Below are 20,279 nucleotides of genomic sequence, written 5' to 3'. Positions count from 1 at the left end.
CTCTGCATCACTGCACCCTCCAACAACCCCCCCCCCCCCCCAACACTTGTCCCTTACATCTCTCTTCCCTACCCAACCCAACCCTGCCCTCATCTTCCTCCTGATCCATTCCATCCCTCTCTCCCCAGTAGTAGATTACTACTGGCTTTTCCCCTCCTTACCCTCCCAACTTCTAGAGCCTCTCCAACCTCCATCGCACCGCTTGTTCCAATGTTCAAAGAATCTCCGTCTTCTTCCCAATTTTATTTTAACGTATCAAATTATGCAATTTACTATGTTCTGAGAAAGCTTCTTTTTACCGTTGGCTATAAATGCCTGTATCATAGCTACGCTTTACATCTTCTCATTTAGAGTTTATATTTGTTGTAACTTGTAAGTGATTTTGTCTCCCTCCCCCCTCTCATCCGAGCATACAAATGCGACTCTTCTCTCTCTCCGTTACTAAACCACTCCAACTTCTCTCTCTCCCTCCCTTTCATTCATCTCAATTAAACTATATTAATAGGCGTTTAAAGGAAAGGTTTATTAAGGAGCTCTCTGTCGGCTTGGGGCTGGTTGGGAAGTCAGATTAATTTGGCCCCTGGTGATCTACACGTGATTGTGCATTGTCTTCTTGGGTTTGAACATCTATTTTGGGGGGCAAGTTAGGGTATTTTGAGCAATTTTAAAAGGAGAGATCGGTTTCGTTTCGTAGAGCTACCCACTTTACCAGTAAAGTAAATGCCACGTCACCAACCAGTTTCGGCAAGACTCTGCACACACACCACAGAGTCACAGACCCGACCAGACCATACAAGCATTGTCAACCAATTTATTAGGTGCTGGAAACAGTTTGGACTCGACTGGAATGCTGGTCATTTTGAATTCAATTCAAATCACCGCCTTTTTTTGTTTTTTTCTCTTCTTTTTTTATTAAAAAGAAAAGGAAAATTGAACAAAAAGAAGAAGCAAATAAAAAAAATAAAAATTTCGAGAGAACCCATTTCTGAAAGAATGAAAATGCAAAAATGAAAAGGTTTCTAAAGTCCACACAAATGAAAAGCCGAGTGGACGACAGAACACAAATTTATGAGCTAACCAGCAACACTACTGCTTTCCTTTCATTGAAGAGAAAGGTTAGCAGAGGAAGATACTCTTATTAACTCATTCATATAATACGAGAGAGAGAGAGAGAGAGAGAGCGCAACATCAGATCTCAGCTGAACTTGAAAAAAAAAGGAAAAAGAACAGACATTCTTCGTCGTTTTAATTGCCTCCCTCAGGCCTGAACCTCACAGGATCACATGTGAAAGACAAGCGAGAATCTCCAGAGAAGTTGCGTTCATGGCTTCGATTTGAATCACGTCTCCCGCTTTCGTCACTGGTATGCCCAAAGCTCTGATATCTTCGTCGTCTGGCTTTTCCATTCGCTTTTTGACCTACTTGTCTTTTCTTCTCCATCCCTCTGCAACTCTCATTCTGTACTTTCATAAGTTCTGCCTCACTGACATTTCTCCGACTGGCGTTTCTTGTTATATATAAACACCTGATTGTTTGGGTTTTGTTGTTTAAATTAGTCTCTGTAGGACTGCAGATCACTGTTGTTTTATGATTCGAATATATTTATATTTTTTGTGCTTTGTTTCGTTGGCGTTTTATGATCTGAATCTGTTTCCATCATGAATATATTCTCTGTTTCTTCAAAGATTGCTGTGTGACATTTTTTTCTCCATTTTTCTTTCTTCGGTGTCGCCTATCTTTGTTAGGAGAATGCGGATTCGCCTTTTCAGTTTTTAGCTGTTCAACTTTCTCTGAGGTTATTTTTTTTAGAACAATTTATTTTTCTCTGGATAAGATTTTTGATGGATTATTGCTGATCAGTAGTATTTCAAGTTCCATCTGTCTGAAGAGTGGTGCGTTTTTCCTTTCGTTTTTCTTTTTTCTTTTTAATTCGGGTGGGAGGGGGGGTTAGGGATGGTTATTATCGGCGTGGAAGGAAACGATGGATTTGCTTCATGAGTGTTATACTTCGAACGGCAGGATGATGCTTTGAGACTGTGACCGGCTGAATGTTAATATGTAGTTCATTCGCTTTTCAGGTGTCGCAGTAGAAGAACTTTGTGACGAGTAATTGGTTCTGTCTGATTTTCTTTTTGGGGTTTGAAACCATATTACCAGGTTTATATTAGATATCATGTTGTGCGCTTGCTCCGGTGAACAATTCAAGTTTGAAGAAGTTCCTCAGTCACCAGAATCACTGGCAACGAGGGACTTCTCAGTCAGTGGCCTCTCTTCGAGAACAGGTGACTGGGAGTCGAGGTTTGAGGATAGCCAGGTCGAAGACGTTGAATCCACTCTGAAAGAAGCTCTCTCTTTAAATTATGAGGTGGGTTGTTCCTTTTTTTGTCTACCAGAATCCTAAGATTTTTCTTCTTACAGTTGTTTTCTTTCATACGGTGGTGAATCTTGTTTAAACTTAATTCCCTTTTTAATGGCAGGAAGCGAGGGCCTTGCTAGGACGATTAGAATATCAGAGAGGAAATTTTGATGCCGCACTCCAAGTGTTTCAAGGGATCGATATTCGGAGTTTAACACCAAGGATGACAAAGGCTATCATTGCAAGAACTCAGCAAAGAAAAGGGCGTCATAAAGTGGAAAACATGCAGACGAGTACAATGTCAATGCACTCGGTGAGCCTGCTGCTCGAAGCGATATTACTTAAAGCAAAATCATTGAAGGAGCTTGGGCGTGCTAATGGTATTTGGTTTCTTCTCTAATCTGACCTCTTCCTTTCTTTTTCAGTTGGAAGTCCTAAAATTGTCCAAAAATTATCTTCAATTACTCCTCTCATTTGAACTGCTCTTAAAGCTAATAGGAGATTCATGTTTGGTTAGTCTAGAAATCAGTGAATAATATGTTGGCTGGAAACTATCTTTTTTGGGCTTCAAGTCTATTTTGCTCAAGGGGAAGAAGGACATCTTGGAGTACCATACTGATATAGTAGCCCCTGAATATAGACAGTCTGATTACTTTAAATACAGGGAGATGTTGCTCAGGGATACTTTGTTTCCACACGATTTCATAGGCTGAAGATCAACTTGGTTGGGTGATCTAAAGTTTACTCTCAACACTTTGCTGATCTCGTAGGCACTGATATATCAGATGGCTTAGATATCTTATCAAGTCTGGTTTGTTCTTGCAAGCAACGTATCCTGGTTGGACCCATGAATTATAGTTTTTCTATTGAGTACATTAGTTTTCTATTAACTTTCTGAATTCAATCATATGTTCTAAAAGGAAAAGTTTTGACATATTTAGCCCCATCTTCTCGCAGAGGCTGCAAAAGAGTGTCAAATAATTCTGGATACAGTTGAATCTGCTTTACCCACTGGAATGCCTGAAGGTATTGCTGAGGATTGCAAGTTGCAGGAGATGTTTCACAAAGCACTGGAATTGCTTCCTAGGCTCTGGAAACAGGCAGGCTTTCTTAATGAAGCTATCACTGCATACCGCCGAGTTCTAACCAAACCCTGGAATTTGGATGCCCAGAGGTTGGCCAGCGTTCAGAAAGATTTGGCCGGAATTCTACTCTATGGTGGCGTTGAAGCAAGTCTTCCTCCCCAATTGCAAATATGGGGAGCAACAACTCCCAAGAATAATACGGAGGAAGCAATTCTCTTGCTGTTTATACTGATGCAGAAGGTGGCATTTCAGGAAATAGTTTGGGATCCTGAAATCATCGAGCATTTGACTTATGCGCTTTCAGTGTCTCATCAATTTGGGGTTTTGGCTGATCATGTTGAACAGGCCCTGCCAGGTATTTACAACCGAGCCGAAAGGTGGTATCTTCTTGCCCTTTGTTACAGTTCTGCTGGGCAGAATGAAGTGGCCTTGAACCTTCTAAAGAAAGTTTCAGGTCATTCGGAGGAGCGTGCACCTCATCTTCCTTCACTGTTGTTAGGAGCAAAGTTATGCTCAGAAAATCCAGAGCATGCTCATGATGGAATAGATTTCGCTCGGAGGGCAGCCAATTTCAGTAAGCATCACAATGAGCATTTTGCGGGTAAGGCACATCAACTGCTTGGTGTTTGTTATGGAACTGCGGCTAGAGTTTCTGTGTCAGATTCTCAAAGGGTTCTTCTAAAAAGTGAGTCTTTGAAATACTTAAGCAATGCGGCGCTGCGTGAGAAAGATGACCCAGAAGTGTTGTTTAACTTTGGTTTGGAGAATGCTGTTCAAAGGAACCTGACCGCAGCTACTGAAAATGCAACAAATTACTTAGACATGGTGGGTGGAAGCTCAGCAAGAGGTTGGAAGCTATTAGCACTGCTCATCTCTGCAGAGCAGCGGTTCAAAGATGCTGAAACCATAATCAACCTTGCCTTGGATGATGCTGGAAGAAAGGACCAATTAGAACTTCTAAGGTTGAAAGCTGTACTTCAAATTGCTCAGGAACATCCCAAAACTGCGATAGAGACTTACAGAATTTTGCTTGCTCTGATTCAAGCACAAAAGGAGTTTAAAACCATGGTGAATGACTCTGAGGTGCGTAGCACTCTATTGCCCCTGGATATATCATGAAACTATTGGTCCTTTCATGTAGCCAAATTTTATGATCTTATGTATCTAGTGTATCACCTGAAACAGTGACACAGTGTTTGCTCTCAGATGATACTTAGAGATTCTTTGAGGCAGCACATATTATGAAGTTTTAGTCCTGATAAATGTATGTTTAAATTTTTGGACATGATCTTTTGAGTTATTGTATGTTTATGTCTTTTTCATAATCATTCTACAGGTGGTAACAGAAACAAATTTAGAAATGGAGGCATGGCAAGGTTTAGCGGACATTTATAGAAAATTTGGTTCATGGCACGATGCCGAAATTTGTGTTGATAAAGCCAAGTCCGTTGGATTTTATTCTCCAAAGAGTTGGCATGTATCAGGTTGTTGCTTCTTTCCTCTTTCACATGTTTTTATGGATATAGGAATTAAGTAGTGATTTTCTTGATCTCCAATTCTATTCAATGTTCACCTTGCCAGAAGTGCTTTGATTGCTATGGCTATCTTGTTAAGGCAATTCCTTGTCCCTATCTCATCTTCCATTATGAGGGAAACACAATTCTGCTAGGTGGTTTTTCAGTTCTGGCCTCACATTACATTGCCAATATCAGAGCTCCTCAAACTCTTGTGAACATTCATATTATTAAGCTGTTCTGCATTTGAATCATTCATCTGCATAATATGTGTGGTACTAGTTTTATCAGTTTATTTTTGATAAGCTAATGATATAAACTTTTTATTTTTAAATGTTCGTATAAACTTAACTTTTGATCATTCCAGTTCTTCACCCACTCCCACTTTTTAACCTAATTAATGAACTTCAAACAAAGTATATAGATAGTTGAAGGTGAAGCTAATGTCACGAGTGTAGAGATTTTGGAGTGTAGATATCCTGAATGCTTAAAATGATCCCTTTATACATCTGAGTCACCTAGAGAGTAGTTTTTTTAAGAGAGAACTGAAGATGTGAGGTGTTGGGTCTGATGCATGAGGTAGAACTATTGAAAATTTTTGGATGTCAGCAAGGAAAACAACCCCACCCTTGCAAACATGGAGTCAAATTTGGTTACTTCCACAGATAAAAAAGAAAGAAAGTATAATTAGAGAGACATTGGGTTCCAGAAATTGAGTGCCAGAAAATATTTCAATCTAGTCATCCAGTGAAATTCGGTGAGTCCAATCAGTGTAAAAAAATATTGCGCCGAGTCGTTATCATCAATGATTTTTACTGTTAGTCATGTATCATGGTTAAAAAATCGGATTGAAATCGACGGAAACCGCTCGATCCTGATTCTGATTTATCTCGAGAACCTTTATTGGAATCAGCCATGAATGCACACAGATGATCTCCCTTTTTGGCAGTTTTCTCCTCCTTTTTTAATCACAAAAAGTGCAGAAAATCAATGAAACTTCCAAATAAAAAACTCCAAAAACCAAAGATCTTTGGAAATATATGCTTCTTCTTCCCAATTTGATTTGCTAGGGTTTTACCCAAGCCCAATAGATTCTGTCCAATTCTTGGTTGATTTCAATGTGATCCGAGTCAGAAATGATGGAGGCCGATCCTGTATTCGATTCTGATTTCTGAGCTTTAAACCTTAGTCATGTTTGAAGTCATGCATATTTATTCATGTTTCATGACCATATCTGCAGGGATGCTATTTGAAGCTCAGTCATTATACAAGGATGCACTTGTGGCCTTCTCAATTGCCATGTCAATTGAACCAAATTATGTACCGAGCATGGTTTCAACAGCAGCAATACTGAGAAAGCATGGTTTGCAAGCGCTTCCAATAGCAAAAAGCTTCCTGATGAATGCTCTACGATTAGAGCCCACGAACCATGAGGTGTGGTTGAATCTTGGATATGTATCAAAGATGGAAGGCTCCCTACTGCAAGCTGCAGACTTTTTCCAGGCAGCACATGAGCTCAAGCAGTCAGCTCCAGTTCAAAACTTCGTTTGATGATGGTTTATCTTCTTTATCGTGATGGATCAGGTTTCTATAATAAGAGCTCAACGTGAGATGCTATGAAGTAGCCACAGAACTGGGCTTTATTCCAACTGAAGCCCAATTCATACTTGCTTGGAACTCGAGAAGTGGGACCCGCAATCAAGATATCCGCTGTAATATCTGTATTACCTTGTTGCATTTAAAATGTACATACGTTAGTTACCCAGGTGGGTGACTTCTTGTCTCCTTTTTTTATTTTGGGTCAAGGGTGACTTCCTCTCTTCTTGAAGAAACGAAAAAGCCCAAAGTTGGCCAAAACTGAGCTTTCCTTGGGCGAATGTGTTGCCAATGCAAAATCCCAACATTCTTCTATAACACATCACATGATTGTAACTGTAGGAACTATATGGGAAATATAATGGACTTCATGAGAGTGGCAATGAATCAATTTGATTTGTCTTTTTACAGTTTTTATACCTTTACTACAATGATAGTATTTGTTTGTCCCTTCTTTCCCGCCCAACTATGTGGGTTGCAGGAGGATGTGGACCGTCACACAAGGTTTAAAAGCTTAGAATCGGCATTGGTAGATTCGGAGTCATAGCTCAATTAATTTCATTTTAGTATATTGAGTTAGTATATATAAGAAAAAACGTTTCATACAAGACCTTTGCTGTATGAACACTATCAACACTTCAGCTGTTGGGTAAGAATATCAAACTCTTGTGTATCGACAGATGAAGTACTGACCATACTTCGAGAGAGAATCTCTAGTTGTAAGAGCACGAGCTAAGGTATGCCTTTCCATAGAAAATTTTTAAATTTAAGTTCTCATTGGCATCAATAGTTAAATTAGTCGTTAAAATTCCTATTTCCACAAGTTGAGCAGAACATTAGAGGGAAACAGCATGGTTAACAATGGCATGTTCCAACTACTAACAATAAGCTCACAGACAGATGCATAACATAGGTTTAAAAGATGTCTAACCGGACTGTAAAACCCTTTAGAGCAGGAATCCAATGGCCTGACCATATCCTGATATTTCGTCTTGTGCAACTACCCAACTGAGTAATAATTTAATTTTAATTTTTGAACAAATATATATATTATATCTCTTCGAAACCAGGACTGCTAAGCATTTAAATTTTACTGATGTATATCCCTTGATACAATGCTTTGCGAACTTTTCAAGAGGTGTTAAAGATGATTCTTCAGCTTAATCGGATGAGGAGGACCTTTTTTATAAATCTATCCCACAGAACACCCTAAAGCCACAACTGTTTTTTAGTTGATAGACTTAGGTTCCAGTCTATTGGATGAAATTGTCTCTTTATCTTTTTTATAACCCAACCATAAGGGACTCTGAATTGAGTGGAGATCCTTGCAAAGAGATGTAGGTATTAATATCATACAAGGTTGACATTTGGTATTTCACCTCCAGACTCTGAAAGAAGATTCATTTTCCAATCAGCTGGCCTCAGGTTGACTCTGTTGTGCTACATGTATTATCTAATTGAAGCAGTCAATTCAAAAGGACTTGAAGAGCATTGCATTAGAACTGAAACAACTTCTACCCCAAAGATCTCTTACATATAAACAACAAATACACATTTTCAGCCTGCCTTGGTGTAGGACGAAGATAAACAAATAGACACCAACTTTATTTATTTGGATGAAGCCAACTTTATTGAAACCTGAGAAGGGGAATAAATTTTAGGAAAAGCCTTGGCATCTGAAAAAGGTGGGAGAACAGCAAATCTTAACAATCATTGGTAGGCGGCCAAAATAGCAACCAAAAGTTTGCAGGAGATGTAGCCATAGATACAGCATCTTTGAACCTTCCAAAATATCTGAATTACAGTGAATAAAGATAACAAAGTGAGAATGTTACTCCTAAAATCCCTAATAGAGGATCTGTCTAGAGATTTAAATATAAAGCCAATAAACCTCACAATAGTTGACGAACTGAAAACCTAGCTGCTAACAGCTGAGAAGACCTGAACCTGTTCATGCTACTTGTTCTTTTCTTATATTTTCTTTTTCCTTGTTCTCTTTCCATTAGTACGATGTATGATAAAATCAAGAATCTAAAGATATATAGAAACCTATTCAGAATTATTTAACCAAAGGGCACAAATAAATGAAGATAATATGCTACAAAGGAAATGTACTAGTAAGTAATTCCGGAAATGTACAAACTAATGGCATCAATGTACTACTAAGTCAGTCAGGAAATGTACAAACAGACAGCATCTAATAGATATGACAAGATTTTTACCAAAAAAAAAATAAAAAAAATACATATGACAAGATAAATGTATAATTTTCTACAGTGCCTGTCACTTGAAAGATGTACAGATAATTTGATTTAAGGCATTGTCAAACACAAACAATCATGATCAGAACAAGAACAATCGGGAGCTCCCCTGAGGTACTTTCTCTATTTGTAACTCTTCAAAAAGCCAAATTCAAATCGACCTGTATATCTGATTAACTAACATGATCAAAAGAAACCGAAAAGCGTTAAATGGTATAGCACCTGATTTGTACAGAAGTCTTAAAGATAGTACAACAACTAGAGGTACTTAAGAACCCAGAAGCTTTGGAACAATTTCCTATCCAAACAGCTAGGAAGTACCTAGGTTAGATTGTACAGAGGGGTGTGCAAGGGGCAACCTAGTATCCAGGATGGTTTTTAACAAACAAGTAAGATGTGCTTAAGAACCCAGATGCTTGGACTTGAAAAATTATAGATAGAGGTGTAAGGGGGCTTTGAGTTTCTTTTCCAGACTCAAAGGTAATTTAAGTAGATAATAATTTACAGATTAAGAAATTGAATAATCAATATGGGTTTGCTGACAAATTCACTACTCAAGATCAAACAAATATGGTAGAGAAGCAATCAAGTCCGACAGAACAAAAAGATCTTCAAGATCTGGTTAAGTAATGAGTAGAATGAGTAACTGAAAAAGAAAAACAAGAAAGGCGATTAACAGAATGGCCTGAATAAGACGGTGGGCCATCTGATCGTATGGAAATCTAAAATTTTGTATGACACGAAAACAACATAAAGAGTGTATCTGGCCGGCATAAGAAATATCACAACATTGAATAGCTAAAATAATCAACTAAATCTTACTAAGTCGAAGTTACATGGACTTACAGAAACAGTTATACTTGAACAGCCAAAGGGTAAACTTCATCCCATTTGCCACTGCATCCACAATAAAAACCTATAAGCACTAAATTTGACATCATTTCTTTTTCTCCAGTTCATAATCTCATTTGAGCAGTTAGCATTTCCACTGATTTAATATGAGAGAAGGAGGGATCCAACACATTGAAGTGAGGCAACATAAAGTGGAAATATGGTTAAAGAGTATGCATTTTTAATTAGTACCAGGGTTAACAAATGTTTTATGCATGTATAATGGGAAACAAAACTACCAGAGTGGGCATGCACATTAGATATTTACCTTAAGAACTGGTTCACCTTTGGTAGAGCCAACTGTCTGCTTTGCATTTGCTGCTAGTTGTGCACGCGCAGCTCTTCCTGCGGCAGACTTCTCAAATTGCTCCTGCCTGCAGGTTGAATCATATTATATAAGATTAACAAATAAAAGGATATCATTATTTCGTTCCCTGATTATCCTCTTGCAAGGTTTTAAAACTCGGTATGATAGACCGGAGCAGCCAAGGCCAGACCCGGTCGATCCTGAGCACATCAAAGGAAGTAAGTTTAGAAATAAAATGGTATCAGTAACAGATCGCTGGATCAGTGCAGACCAACTGTGATGCAGATCAGTCTATCCATACAATCTGATCCCCATACTTGAAATGATGTCCTCTTGTGTAACAGCCAGGATAGTATTTGGGATAGGTTTGCACCATCCATTTCGGAGGAGAATAGGAAGAAGTAGTTCTGCTCCTCCCTGTCACTTGGAATTATGTGAATCACAATTTCCAAATTCTGAAGGGAAGATGAAATGCTTAGCAGCTTAGGATCATCAACCATTAATCTATTACGCCTACCTATATGAGTCAGGATGTGCTGTAGGTCCTTTTGCAGCAAAATTGATGTTGGAAGCGTCTCAGCTTGACATGTGAAGTGCACCAGATAGTGAAAAATTGAAGCAGCAAACTAGTTATGGAGAGAAATGGTTCTCTCTATTTGTTTCCACGTTTCATACTGGAAATTTATTCAACCACTGAAATTTGGAAGGGGCGGGGAAGGAACAAGCTTTTCAAATGCAATTCTACTAGGGGGGGTGTCTGTTAACCTAATAGTAGTAGTTAGTAGTAGTTCCGCTCCTCTCTAATTCGTACCTCGCCATGGGTAAAAAACCGCATAAAACAATACAATTCTAGAGGCATTGATTCCATCACCTCCTCACAAGCGCAGAATAGGTATTGGATGGCTCAGAGCATTGGCGACCCATATTCCATCAAATCGAAAGAATGAAGGGGGTCGGCTTTGTAAAGGAAAAAGAAAGAAAGGTCAAAAACAGATTCTAATAAATAAAACACGGTGATGTGAGGGAACAGAGATTGCCTTTTCTCAGCGGCTTCGGCTGCTTTGGCTCGAGCATCTTGGGAGGCCAGGCGTTCTTCCTCTCTTCTCTGCTCTCTACCAGCACCGAAGCAGGCGAAGCAGAACCCCATTTTCCGTCTCTGTCTCTCTTTCTTTGTCTCTTTTGAGACGGCGGGTTTTTTGACTTTCTCTATTTATACCTTACGGATCCAACGGTGATTGTGCAACCGACCTACCTACCGCTCCAGGTCTACCGTCTACCTCGACCACCAGATGTTTCTGTGTATCATACCATACTTCTAAGGTAGGCTATAATATCAAGACCGTTTATGTGGGATCATTTCATAGCTTACGACCATCACGATTTGATTTGTAAAGAAAACGAGAATGGAAAGGAAACGTAACCAGTTTTATAAAACAGTAGCATTGGAGGAGCAGCAGCACTGCAGCAGCAGCAGCAAGGGGGAGAGGGAGAGTACTCAGAGTAGCTCACTTTGTCAGTCAACTGGAAGTGGTGGAAAAGAAGAGAAGATGAGCTTCAGCCCTTCGGGATCTGTTGCTGCTCCAACAGAAACCCTAGAAATTGGAAATGGGCTGTCGCTAGTACCACGTGTGAAGCTGCTCCTCACCATTTACCGCTCGGATCCATCCGTAAAACCCATCGACGAGTGGCAGCTCAAGCGCGCTCTGATCGACTTCCTTAAGGACTCCTTCTCCGTCTCCGTTACTGTCCCCGAAGAGGATCTCGACATTCGCAGGTTCAAGGATCTCAAGAAGCGCAAGCGCGAAGATCCCGTCGCCTCCGGCACTCTTTACATTCGGGATTTAGGGTTTCTCAGTCGTAAACCCAATGCTAATAATACTAATAGAAAAAAGGAGAACCCTCGGCTCGGGGATAATGGTGATGATGAGAAGGATTCCAGGTTGTTGGAGGAGAGAAAGTTCTCCGAGTGGAAAAAGTCCCTCGTCGATAGGATGGACGGGATGGAGTTGAATATCGAAGGAGTGAAATTCAGGCTGAATATCGTTGTTCCTCCATCTGATGATTTTGATGGACTTAGGAAAGCTTGGGAAGATTTTTACGCCTTCCAAAATCGAGGTTTGTGTTTGCTATGCTATTTCATCTCAGTTGTGGTTTGCTCTTACCCTGACTTGGTATAGTTTGATTTTTTGCTTCTTGTCTCTGCAGGACAACATCATTCAAGGGGTGGAAAGAAACAGCCCGATACCCTTGTTCTGAGAGGCGTTCCTTCCCGATGGTTTGCAGAACCGCGTGTGTCGTCCAAGCCTTCCATGCTGGTCACACATACCATTTTCTCCGTATTTGGAAAAATTAGGTCTGTTATTTGTTTCATTTTCCATCTTATCTTTATCGATCTAATACTTCTAGCTCCAACCAATATATACTTGCCCTTGTAACTCTGTAACTTACTATTGCTTTAGCTGAAAGTCACAATGCATCCACACTAGTTGTTTTCTTATTAAAGGGATTTTGTGTTTTTAGTGGAGGAAAACATGATTTTTCTGCAATTTGAATAAACCTGTTGCATTGTAACTTTATCAATCGACACAATTTCATACGCTCAGTGCCATCGTTGAGCTCTTTCCGAGGGGTGGGGGTGGGGGTAGGGAATCCTTCGTGTTCTCCCCCCCCCCCCCCCCTTGTTGCAATTCTCAGTTTTATATGAGTCTTACAGAGTAATGAAATGTCTAGTTACTATCTGGAGGTACTTTCTCTTTTCAATTGAATGGTTACAGGAGTTTCACCCTTAGTTTAGCTGTGAAATGCAGATGATGCAGAAAAAGAAAATGGGAAAAGGTGTGCACAACCCATAGAGGAAGGTCTTCTTATATGGTCCACCTAGTTGTGCCACATGCAAGGATGATTTGGTAATTTCAATTATTGGAATTGATAAGTGTCAACTTTCATTATCAAACTCAACCATATACCCTGCATTTTGGCAATTTCCCTTATATTTCAAATATTTTTCTGAAGTTTGAATTACCTCAATGATCTCTTTCTTCAATATGCTAGTCCAGAACTTCATGTGATAAGGGATTTCAAAAGCTTTGTCTAGCCACCTGGCCAACTCGGTTGAGAACTTGAGCCTGAAACCTAGCATGTGAGGGGTACTAAACCCTACTTCACAAAATTTGGGCCCCGCCTGATCTGCCATATTGTAGATGTTAGGATGAGATATTTAGAGAAGATTTATCCCTTCCCGGCATCTCCCCCTTCCCCATACTTTTCTCTTGAAGCATTTAATGTTGTTTGACTTGTGGAATCCTTTCTTGGTATTGATGTTACCGGTTAAGTTTTCTACTTTTCTTTCTGCACCATGGATCTGTCAGCACTGCCATACATTGCATACATGTGGATGCATGTTAGTTGGGGTTATTGCAAATTTTTTTGGTCAAGCTGCTTCTTTATTATCAAGCTCAGCAAGAATGTCATGCTCTACACAGGATTTTCATGATTGTCTCATTGAACTGTTGTTTTATCTGAGGCAGACAGCTGCACCTAATGATACCTTTTTTTTTTAATTTTTTAACATGTAAGATCTTGTAATTTAACTTCGTGGCCATCTAATGCATAGGTTATTATTTTTTATTATGATTGACATGCCATATCTCATCAAATGAGCAGCAATTTTTCAAGTCGCTTGTTGGCAAGGGAGTGATACTTCTTCTACCCTTGATCCATACTGCCCTATCACATAACCTGATCTCATGCAATCATTTGATCATGCTCTGTTAATTAACGTCACATAGGAATCTTAATGTTGCTGAGGACGATGATCTAGGTAAGAACACAGAGGAGAGTGGTGACATTGTGTCTGGTCTCCAGTGCAAGATTGTGGTTCAGTTTGAGAAGTATGAACATTTCTATGATGCACTGAAGTTGTTATGTGGGCGTTCATTGCAAAAGGTATGGAGATGATTTAGTTTTCTTTAGCAAATCCTGTTTTGAGCTTTTGTTTGAAGTTTTCTTCCTACGTTTTTTATGCCTGGTTACGGGCAGGCGGGGCACTTGTGCCGGATATTCAAGTGGGCAATTTTGTCCCAACTTGAATATCATCTTTAGGCACCACATGTAAAGCTAAATAGAATGTTTGATGCATCTTACAAACCATGCCACTTACATCCCTAATCAACTCTTAACAAAAGAAAGGAGTGGAGTGTCTTGGATGCGTAGTTTTAAAACCTGAAAACTAGACTCTGATATTGTGACCCCTTCTTCTGGGCAGAGGTTTTAAGACTTGCTAGTTGACTTGAATCAGTAGTTGCTAAGTCAATTTGACCTAGTGAATGAACTCTACTCAGCTGACTCATGAGTTGAATGTCAAGTTTAAAACAGTGCCTGTATTTTGGGGCTACAGGACTTGTAGATGGCAAGATTGGTATCAACCACTGTTGTATGCATCATTTTTCATAGCTATGTTTAAGCTATAGCCATTTTTTTTCCTATTCTTTTTCCTATCCATTTGAGTGCGTTCAAGGTAAAATTGAAGGGTGGGATCATCTGTATACAAACTTTTGGTAACCTAACAGGTTGATCCCAAATGCCTAAATCTAAACATGAGCTCCTGGAAGGTTATCGGGGTTCAGACCTGTCTATGGTTCCTGTAGCCAGAGAGAGAGAATCCAAGACATTTCCATGAAAGAAGAACAAAACCAAATGTGTGATGTGTTATTTTCTGATAGGCTTCCTAGCTTATCCTTAGTGTAAGTGTAGTTGTTATGACTAGTTATAACTGTCCATGTGACTATGTGAGCACCAGTGCTTGCTGTGCAAACCAATACATACTAATTTGAAAAGTTGATGTGCAGCAAGGATCACGCCTTAGAGCAGACTATGAAGCAACTTGGCAGAGGGAAGACTTTTCCCCAAACACACGGCAAAGAGCAACAAGAAGTGAACCACAGCCAGTAGAAAGGCATGGCCAAAGTCAGGCAATGACTGCAGGGTCCTATATTCCAAGATATCAGCCACGCAATGCACATCTTGGTCCAGAGACTGCACACCCAAGGAGGTGTAAGGTTGGACTCCACTCATATTAGTTCACAAAAAGAGTACACAATTTTGTCAACAGAGCATTATGGGCTTGGTTTGCATGGTAGGAGTGAGAGGCTCACATAATAGCATTATGGGCCTGATTTTTAGTGTTAGAAAGTTAGAGGCTTTCATAACTAGTCATACGCATATAATGTTTTGAAAACCATGACTTATCATTGATAGGTCTCACTGCAAGTGATTAGGCAGCCAGGTCCAAACTGATTCTTTAATTTATAATTTTAATTGGAAAAAGTAAGTTCAATGTATAACTATTGAATGGATAAAATGGTTGAAAATCTGATGGACAAGACAATCTGTTTGGAAGTCAGTGGTGTATATCCATCTTCAAAAATTGGGGACTGAAGCTTATCTGTGGAGTTGCATTACACATAATTGCAATTATATTTTCTATATTCCCGTGTCCTTAAACCTATGAACTGTTGTTTGGCATATTATGATAACGAGAAGTTCAGAACATTCAGAATCCACAATATGTTAAATGCAGGATTAGATTGGAGGAAGTGACATACTCAAGCATTTGGACAGAGGAGACCAAGGTTCCTGGAGTCTTATTGGATAATGTTAGGTTCTCTCACCTGTAAAACTCTCAAAGCAATGAAGACAGTATCGTGCTCTCAGTATGCACTGAATCCAACATATGCCATTGTTGTACGCTGTTAGTCCAGTTGGAGTGCCCTATTTTTTCTTGAAAGTCTGCTGTAACAATGGTTTAAGATTTCCAGATTGCAGAGATCATTCTGATTGTATGTATACATGTTACAAGATATGCCTAGACTCCCTTCTATTTTGGGATTGCCTGAGATTAAAGAACAGACAGTCTTGGGGATGATGGTGGTGCAACACTGGAACCCCAAGTGCACACTTATGCAGTATGGTTGTTGGTTGGTTAGGTTCCACCTTCCTCACCTCTCCATTTTTTCTTCTCATAAATAGGTCCAACCGGAAAAGCCTATGGAGTGGTTATTATCTGTATGTAACCAAGTAGGGTGAAGTCAGGCTGCATTTGGTATGCGATCTAGGTTGATTTTGCAATCTTGGATAATAAAAAATAGTTGTTTTTACCATTGGGAATGCATACAAAACACAGTCAAATTGTGATCTTTCATGTTTGAACCTCCCACAATAATGTTTGCTTCACGGGAGATGACAATGTCGCCCAAAGCAATGTTTGGTATGTGTTCTCTGAACGTGTTCTGAACCTGGATGCAAAGGAATAAAGGATTCACCGGTGTTAGTTATGGGTGGTTTGGTAGTTACATTGGTTAACTGTCTGTCTATAGAGTCGTCCCTGTTCTTGATTGTATATAATGGAACCTTCTCAATGAAAAGTTTGGGAATGCAAAATCAACATAGAATGTATATCAAATACAGCCAATTATGATCTTCCATGTTTAATCCTCCAACAAAAACTATTTTTTTGTGGTAAGACTCCCACAATAACGTTTGCTTCACGGCAGTAGAGGGTCCTGATCCGTTGAGATGACAATCTCCCTATGTTTGGTATGTGTTCTCTGAACCTGTTTTCAACCTGGATGTAAAGGAATAAAGGCTCCACCTGTGTGTGTTAGTGATGGGTGGTTAGGTAGTTACATTGGTTGGCTGTCCTTGTCAATAAAGTCGTCACTGTTTTTGATCGAATGTAATGGAACCATCTACCTCAATGAGCCGAGAAAGATAACCACCTCAAAATCTCTGTTCTTTAGTTTCTTCACTGAAACACATTATCCACCGACAAGAATGCTGTTTGGAATAAATTCTCATTTTCAAAATCAGAATGTGTTAAAAAGCCAGTTCTTGTTTTTGACTGCGAACAAAATGGACTCATTCTCACAAGTATCCGTTGGAAGAAAATCCTTTTCACACGGTTTTGAACGTAACTACCAAAACATCGATATTCTTCCGATCACGTTTATCCACTTCAGATCCCCTTTCCAAAGGTCAGCAGATCGGTGCAAATGTTGCCAAATCTGGCCTGCAAACTATTCCTCTCGTCTCCAAAGGCCAGAATCTTTGAACATAAATCCAGAAGATCTCAAAGTTCGTCTGCAAGACTCCAAAGTGGTCTTCCTTGCATCGTAGCTGGTTTTTTTGAAACCCCACACTTGCCCATCACTACCACTGGGGATCATCGTCTTCATAAATTCCAAAAAAGAATGAAAATTGAAGAGGGAGAGAGAGGGAGGAAAATCTTCGAAGCCATCAATCAGGGCAACAACAAGCACGCCTTCGGTTGGGCTCGATCTCCTCCCATCGTGGGTGTTTAAATCTGAATCTGAATCTGCATCTCTATTCAAAAGAGTAAAATAGTAATAGAAGAGAAAAAAGAGAGGCAATAATCTAATAATCCATGCAGTTGCAATGGGTTTGCAGCCACATTGCCACGCCTTTGTATCTCTCAATGACATCACTTTGTGTAAAAATAAAGCCCCCCTTGCAGAGTTGCAGGCTTACACCCAACCATAGTCAAAGCTCCTTTCGAATGGGGGTGATGAATGAAAAAATCTATTCCCCCTTGCTATCGTCAATGAAAGGAGATACTGGAGGAGAGATTGTAGTGCCTAGAGCATGGGATGGGGAACTTGACCATGAAGGTTGTACGTGTTTGGTATGTATTTATTGTAGGATTATATTTTGGATCTAAACGCATTATGACATCCAATTCTTTTCTATTCAATTTCTTGCTTCAGAATGTGTTTTAGATCTAGAATCTATTCTGAGAATGCATATCAATCACAGCCTTGAATAAATCAGAAAATTGGGTGTTCATGTTTTGCTTCCATCCTCTTTCACTGGATAAGGGAAGGGGAAAATCTGAAATGGTTCAGATCCCGGAAATATCGGTTTCCTAATTCCCACATATATATTCCTCATTTTGCACCTATATATAAATCAAATTAGCTGGCAGAGTTACATAAGTAATTGATTGTAGGGATGTGATATGTGTAAGATGAATAACTAATTACATTTGCTATGTCTTGTGGCAAATTTAGAAGGAGACATGTCAAGTTTCAATTCTTAATAAGTAAAGAAATTAAGTACCTCAAAGGCGAGAACACAATGTTAGCAATTTAATTGGTCTACGGGCTGTTTAGAATCCCAAAAGGATTCTGTCCGACACCTGCTTGGGCTGCATGTGCAACGCCGGACTTGGTGAGGCATGAAAAGACCGTCTCGCTCTGCAGGGCAGGGTGCTGGACAAGAGCCGAGTCCTTTAGAATCCCACTTGTATATATCAAGTAAGTAATAACAATTTCCTTTTGTTATAGACTACCTCTCGGGTTCTTCCCCCCCTCCCCTCCCTCCACCCCCACCCCCACCCCCACCCCCCAAAAACAAAAAAAGAGGAGCTATTTAGTCCTTCATTATCTTTCTGATGGAAATTTATAATCTGTAATGAAAGTCCAACGATGGAGAATTATTAGCATGCAGAAAGATGCAAAATGGGTTTATTTATTATGTGTCAAATTAAGTATTTTGTTTTGTAATTTTAGTTGCAATTTTAATGGTTATAACATTCTCATATTGAATTAATTGTTGAGCAATATTAATTATCAGTATGATCAGTACTGGATGGTCTTTTTTCTTTTTTTTTTTTATAATTAATATGGATTAATCATGTTTTACCCGGAAAAAAATGAATTGATTGTGAATGTGTTAGCTAGGTACCCATGCAGGTATATATCTTGATTGTGAACTTTGTGAAGTTTAACCAAAAATGAATTGTGAATGAATGTTATCGTCTCCAATCCAGGCGCATTATGGCATGCAATCATCATATATTATAGGCACGAAAACAATCCAGTTAGTTCCAAAATAGAGTTGAGGGAGGTTCAGGGTGATCTATATATGTACACACACCCTTTAATTTCTGCTTCTAAACAAGTAAATGGGTATTTTTTTTTTTAAAAAAAAAAAAAAGTTAATTTACTGTTACGTACAGAACTCGAAGTTCATGGGAGATAACAGTGTAAATAACAAGCCTCAAATTATTTTAAAAAAAAAGCAGAGAACATGGATGAGGATATTAACTTTGGATATTTAACAAGAAGATCATCACAATTAAGAAGAATAATTTTGACAATGAGATCATGAGAAAAAAATTGCACTTTTATTTGGTGTTGCTTTTGTTTTTAAATATGCATCGTATGATCAAACTTCACTCGAAACAAAAAACAAAAAACTCACAGTTCATTTTCTCTCTCTCTCTCATAGACATATATATACAATTAACATTCACAACCAAACCAAGCCAAACCAAGCCAAACCGAGCTGAACCAAAATACAAATTGCGTTTGCAATTTTCAATTAATTTTGATGCGACCCGACAAGTGAAACAAATTAATTTTGCAGATATGAAGATGTCGATCAACGACTCGTCTGATCAAGAATTCAAGGGAGCAGTCGAGAAGAAGAAGTAGGAGTCTTGATGGTGGTGGGGATGTGGTACCACAAGACAGAGGTGAGGAGTATGGCAAAGGATCTCCCTAACATCACCAAGCACATCAGAGTCAGAACCAAAACTATGGGCAAATACTGAGAAGGTCTCCTCCATCTCTCCAACCTCTTTATGCTATGGCTGCTGCTGGCGCTATGACTACTATTCATTGGTTGTTCAAGGGATGAGGCGGCCTTGCTGCTGCTGCTGCTGTTGGTATTGATGGGATGAGTAGTAGTAGCAGTATTAATCCATTTGGAAGGGGGAGGAGGATAGCTGTTACTGTTATGGGGTAGTACTGGTACTGGTGCTTGTGCTTCATGATCTGTTGGTGGCCGGTTCTTTGACACCAGCTGGGGCTTGTCGTGATGGCCAACATTACCACCACTCCCCACGCCCTTATTATTATTGTGCTTCTCTACTTTGTGTCTGTGATTGGGATTGGGATTGGGATTGGGATTGTGATCATAATCATCATCTCCCAATTTGAATTTGAAGAAGATGGGCACCCAATCACCGGATTTGGAGTGGACGAATCGGACATAATTATAATTAGGGACGTCATCATCTTGGGATTGGGAGTGCTTTGAGTGTGAGGAGGCCGGCCTCTTCCTCTGCGCATATTCAATCTTACGTCGTCTCTCCTCTAGATCTGTCAACAGATTTGAGAACTTGTGAAGGCCAAGTGTGGAGTAAGGGTTCTTCTTGTTGCTGCTGTTGCCATTTTTTCTTGAATTTGA

At 39.5% G+C, this 20,279-nt stretch overlaps 3 protein-coding genes and 1 long non-coding RNA gene across 7 annotated transcripts; 2 read left to right on the top strand and 2 right to left on the bottom strand.

Moving 5' to 3' along the window:
* The first annotated feature begins 1,225 nt into the window (after window positions 1-1,225).
* On the top strand, window positions 1,226-6,724 carry LOC122661802 (protein NPGR1). Of its 3 annotated transcripts, XM_043857312.1 has the most exons (6): window positions 1,226-1,363; window positions 2,079-2,365; window positions 2,478-2,736; window positions 3,314-4,524; window positions 4,778-4,925; window positions 6,196-6,724. In XM_043857312.1, exons 2-6 carry the CDS (start codon window positions 2,174-2,176, stop codon window positions 6,504-6,506), a joined length of 2,121 nt encoding a protein of 706 aa, XP_043713247.1. In that variant the 5' UTR covers window positions 1,226-1,363; window positions 2,079-2,173; the 3' UTR covers window positions 6,507-6,724. The 3 variants fall into 3 exon arrangements, with proteins under 3 accessions (XP_043713247.1, XP_043713248.1, XP_043713249.1); XM_043857313.1 differs by lacking the exon at window positions 1,226-1,363 and having other exon boundaries at window positions 1,963-2,365; XM_043857314.1 differs by lacking the exon at window positions 1,226-1,363 and having other exon boundaries at window positions 2,236-2,365; window positions 2,474-2,736.
* A 1,462-nt stretch (window positions 6,725-8,186) lies between these two features.
* Window positions 8,187-11,238, bottom strand: LOC122661029. The gene is made up of 4 exons (XM_043856330.1): window positions 11,048-11,238; window positions 9,972-10,077; window positions 9,659-9,709; window positions 8,187-8,345 (listed from the first exon to the last, which is right to left on the bottom strand). Exons 1-3 carry the CDS (start codon window positions 11,155-11,157, stop codon window positions 9,695-9,697), a joined length of 231 nt encoding a protein of 76 aa, XP_043712265.1. The 5' UTR covers window positions 11,158-11,238; the 3' UTR covers window positions 8,187-8,345; window positions 9,659-9,694.
* A 277-nt stretch (window positions 11,239-11,515) lies between these two features.
* LOC122662544 lies at window positions 11,516-15,704 on the top strand. Of its 2 annotated transcripts, XM_043858202.1 has the most exons (5): window positions 11,516-12,125; window positions 12,216-12,363; window positions 13,799-13,955; window positions 14,858-15,067; window positions 15,589-15,704. In XM_043858202.1, exons 1-5 carry the CDS (start codon window positions 11,558-11,560, stop codon window positions 15,592-15,594), a joined length of 1,089 nt encoding a protein of 362 aa, XP_043714137.1. In that variant the 5' UTR covers window positions 11,516-11,557; the 3' UTR covers window positions 15,595-15,704. The 2 variants fall into 2 exon arrangements, with proteins under 2 accessions (XP_043714137.1, XP_043714136.1); XM_043858201.1 differs by lacking the exon at window positions 15,589-15,704 and having other exon boundaries at window positions 14,858-15,091.
* LOC122662545 lies at window positions 12,286-16,240 on the bottom strand. Its single transcript, XR_006333051.1, has 3 exons — window positions 16,226-16,240; window positions 13,273-13,278; window positions 12,286-12,412 (listed from the first exon to the last, which is right to left on the bottom strand). It is a non-coding gene; the product is annotated as an uncharacterized LOC122662545 (long non-coding RNA).
* Between the last annotated feature and the right edge of the window lie 4,039 nt (window positions 16,241-20,279).

The sequence above is a fragment of the Telopea speciosissima genome, chromosome 5 (genome assembly GCF_018873765.1).
Source record: "Telopea speciosissima isolate NSW1024214 ecotype Mountain lineage chromosome 5, Tspe_v1, whole genome shotgun sequence".
NCBI lineage: Eukaryota > Viridiplantae > Streptophyta > Magnoliopsida > Proteales > Proteaceae > Telopea > Telopea speciosissima.
This window is presented reverse-complemented; position numbering and strand designations above follow the sequence as displayed.

Bases quoted from the DNA above. Each gene is read 5' to 3' on its own strand.
- LOC122661802 (XM_043857312.1), top strand. From the start codon at position 2,174: ATGTTGTGCGCTTGCTCCGGTGAACAATTCAAGTTTGAAGAAGTTCCT. The intron at 2,366-2,477 runs GTGGGTTGTTCC...TTTTAATGGCAG, and splicing joins CTCTCTCTTTAAATTATGAG to GAAGCGAGGGCCTTGCTAGG. The intron at 4,926-6,195 runs GTTGTTGCTTCT...CCATATCTGCAG, and splicing joins AAAGAGTTGGCATGTATCAG to GGATGCTATTTGAAGCTCAG.
- LOC122661029 (XM_043856330.1), bottom strand. From the start codon at position 11,157: ATGGGGTTCTGCTTCGCCTGCTTCGGTGCTGGTAGAGAGCAGAGAAGA. The intron at 10,078-11,047 runs GCAATCTCTGTT...TTCAACCTGCAG, and splicing joins GCCGAAGCCGCTGAGAAAAG to GCAGGAGCAATTTGAGAAGT.
- LOC122662544 (XM_043858201.1), top strand. From the start codon at position 11,558: ATGAGCTTCAGCCCTTCGGGATCTGTTGCTGCTCCAACAGAAACCCTA. The intron at 12,364-13,798 runs GTCTGTTATTTG...AACGTCACATAG, and splicing joins TCCGTATTTGGAAAAATTAG to GAATCTTAATGTTGCTGAGG. The intron at 13,956-14,857 runs GTATGGAGATGA...GTTGATGTGCAG, and splicing joins GTGGGCGTTCATTGCAAAAG to CAAGGATCACGCCTTAGAGC.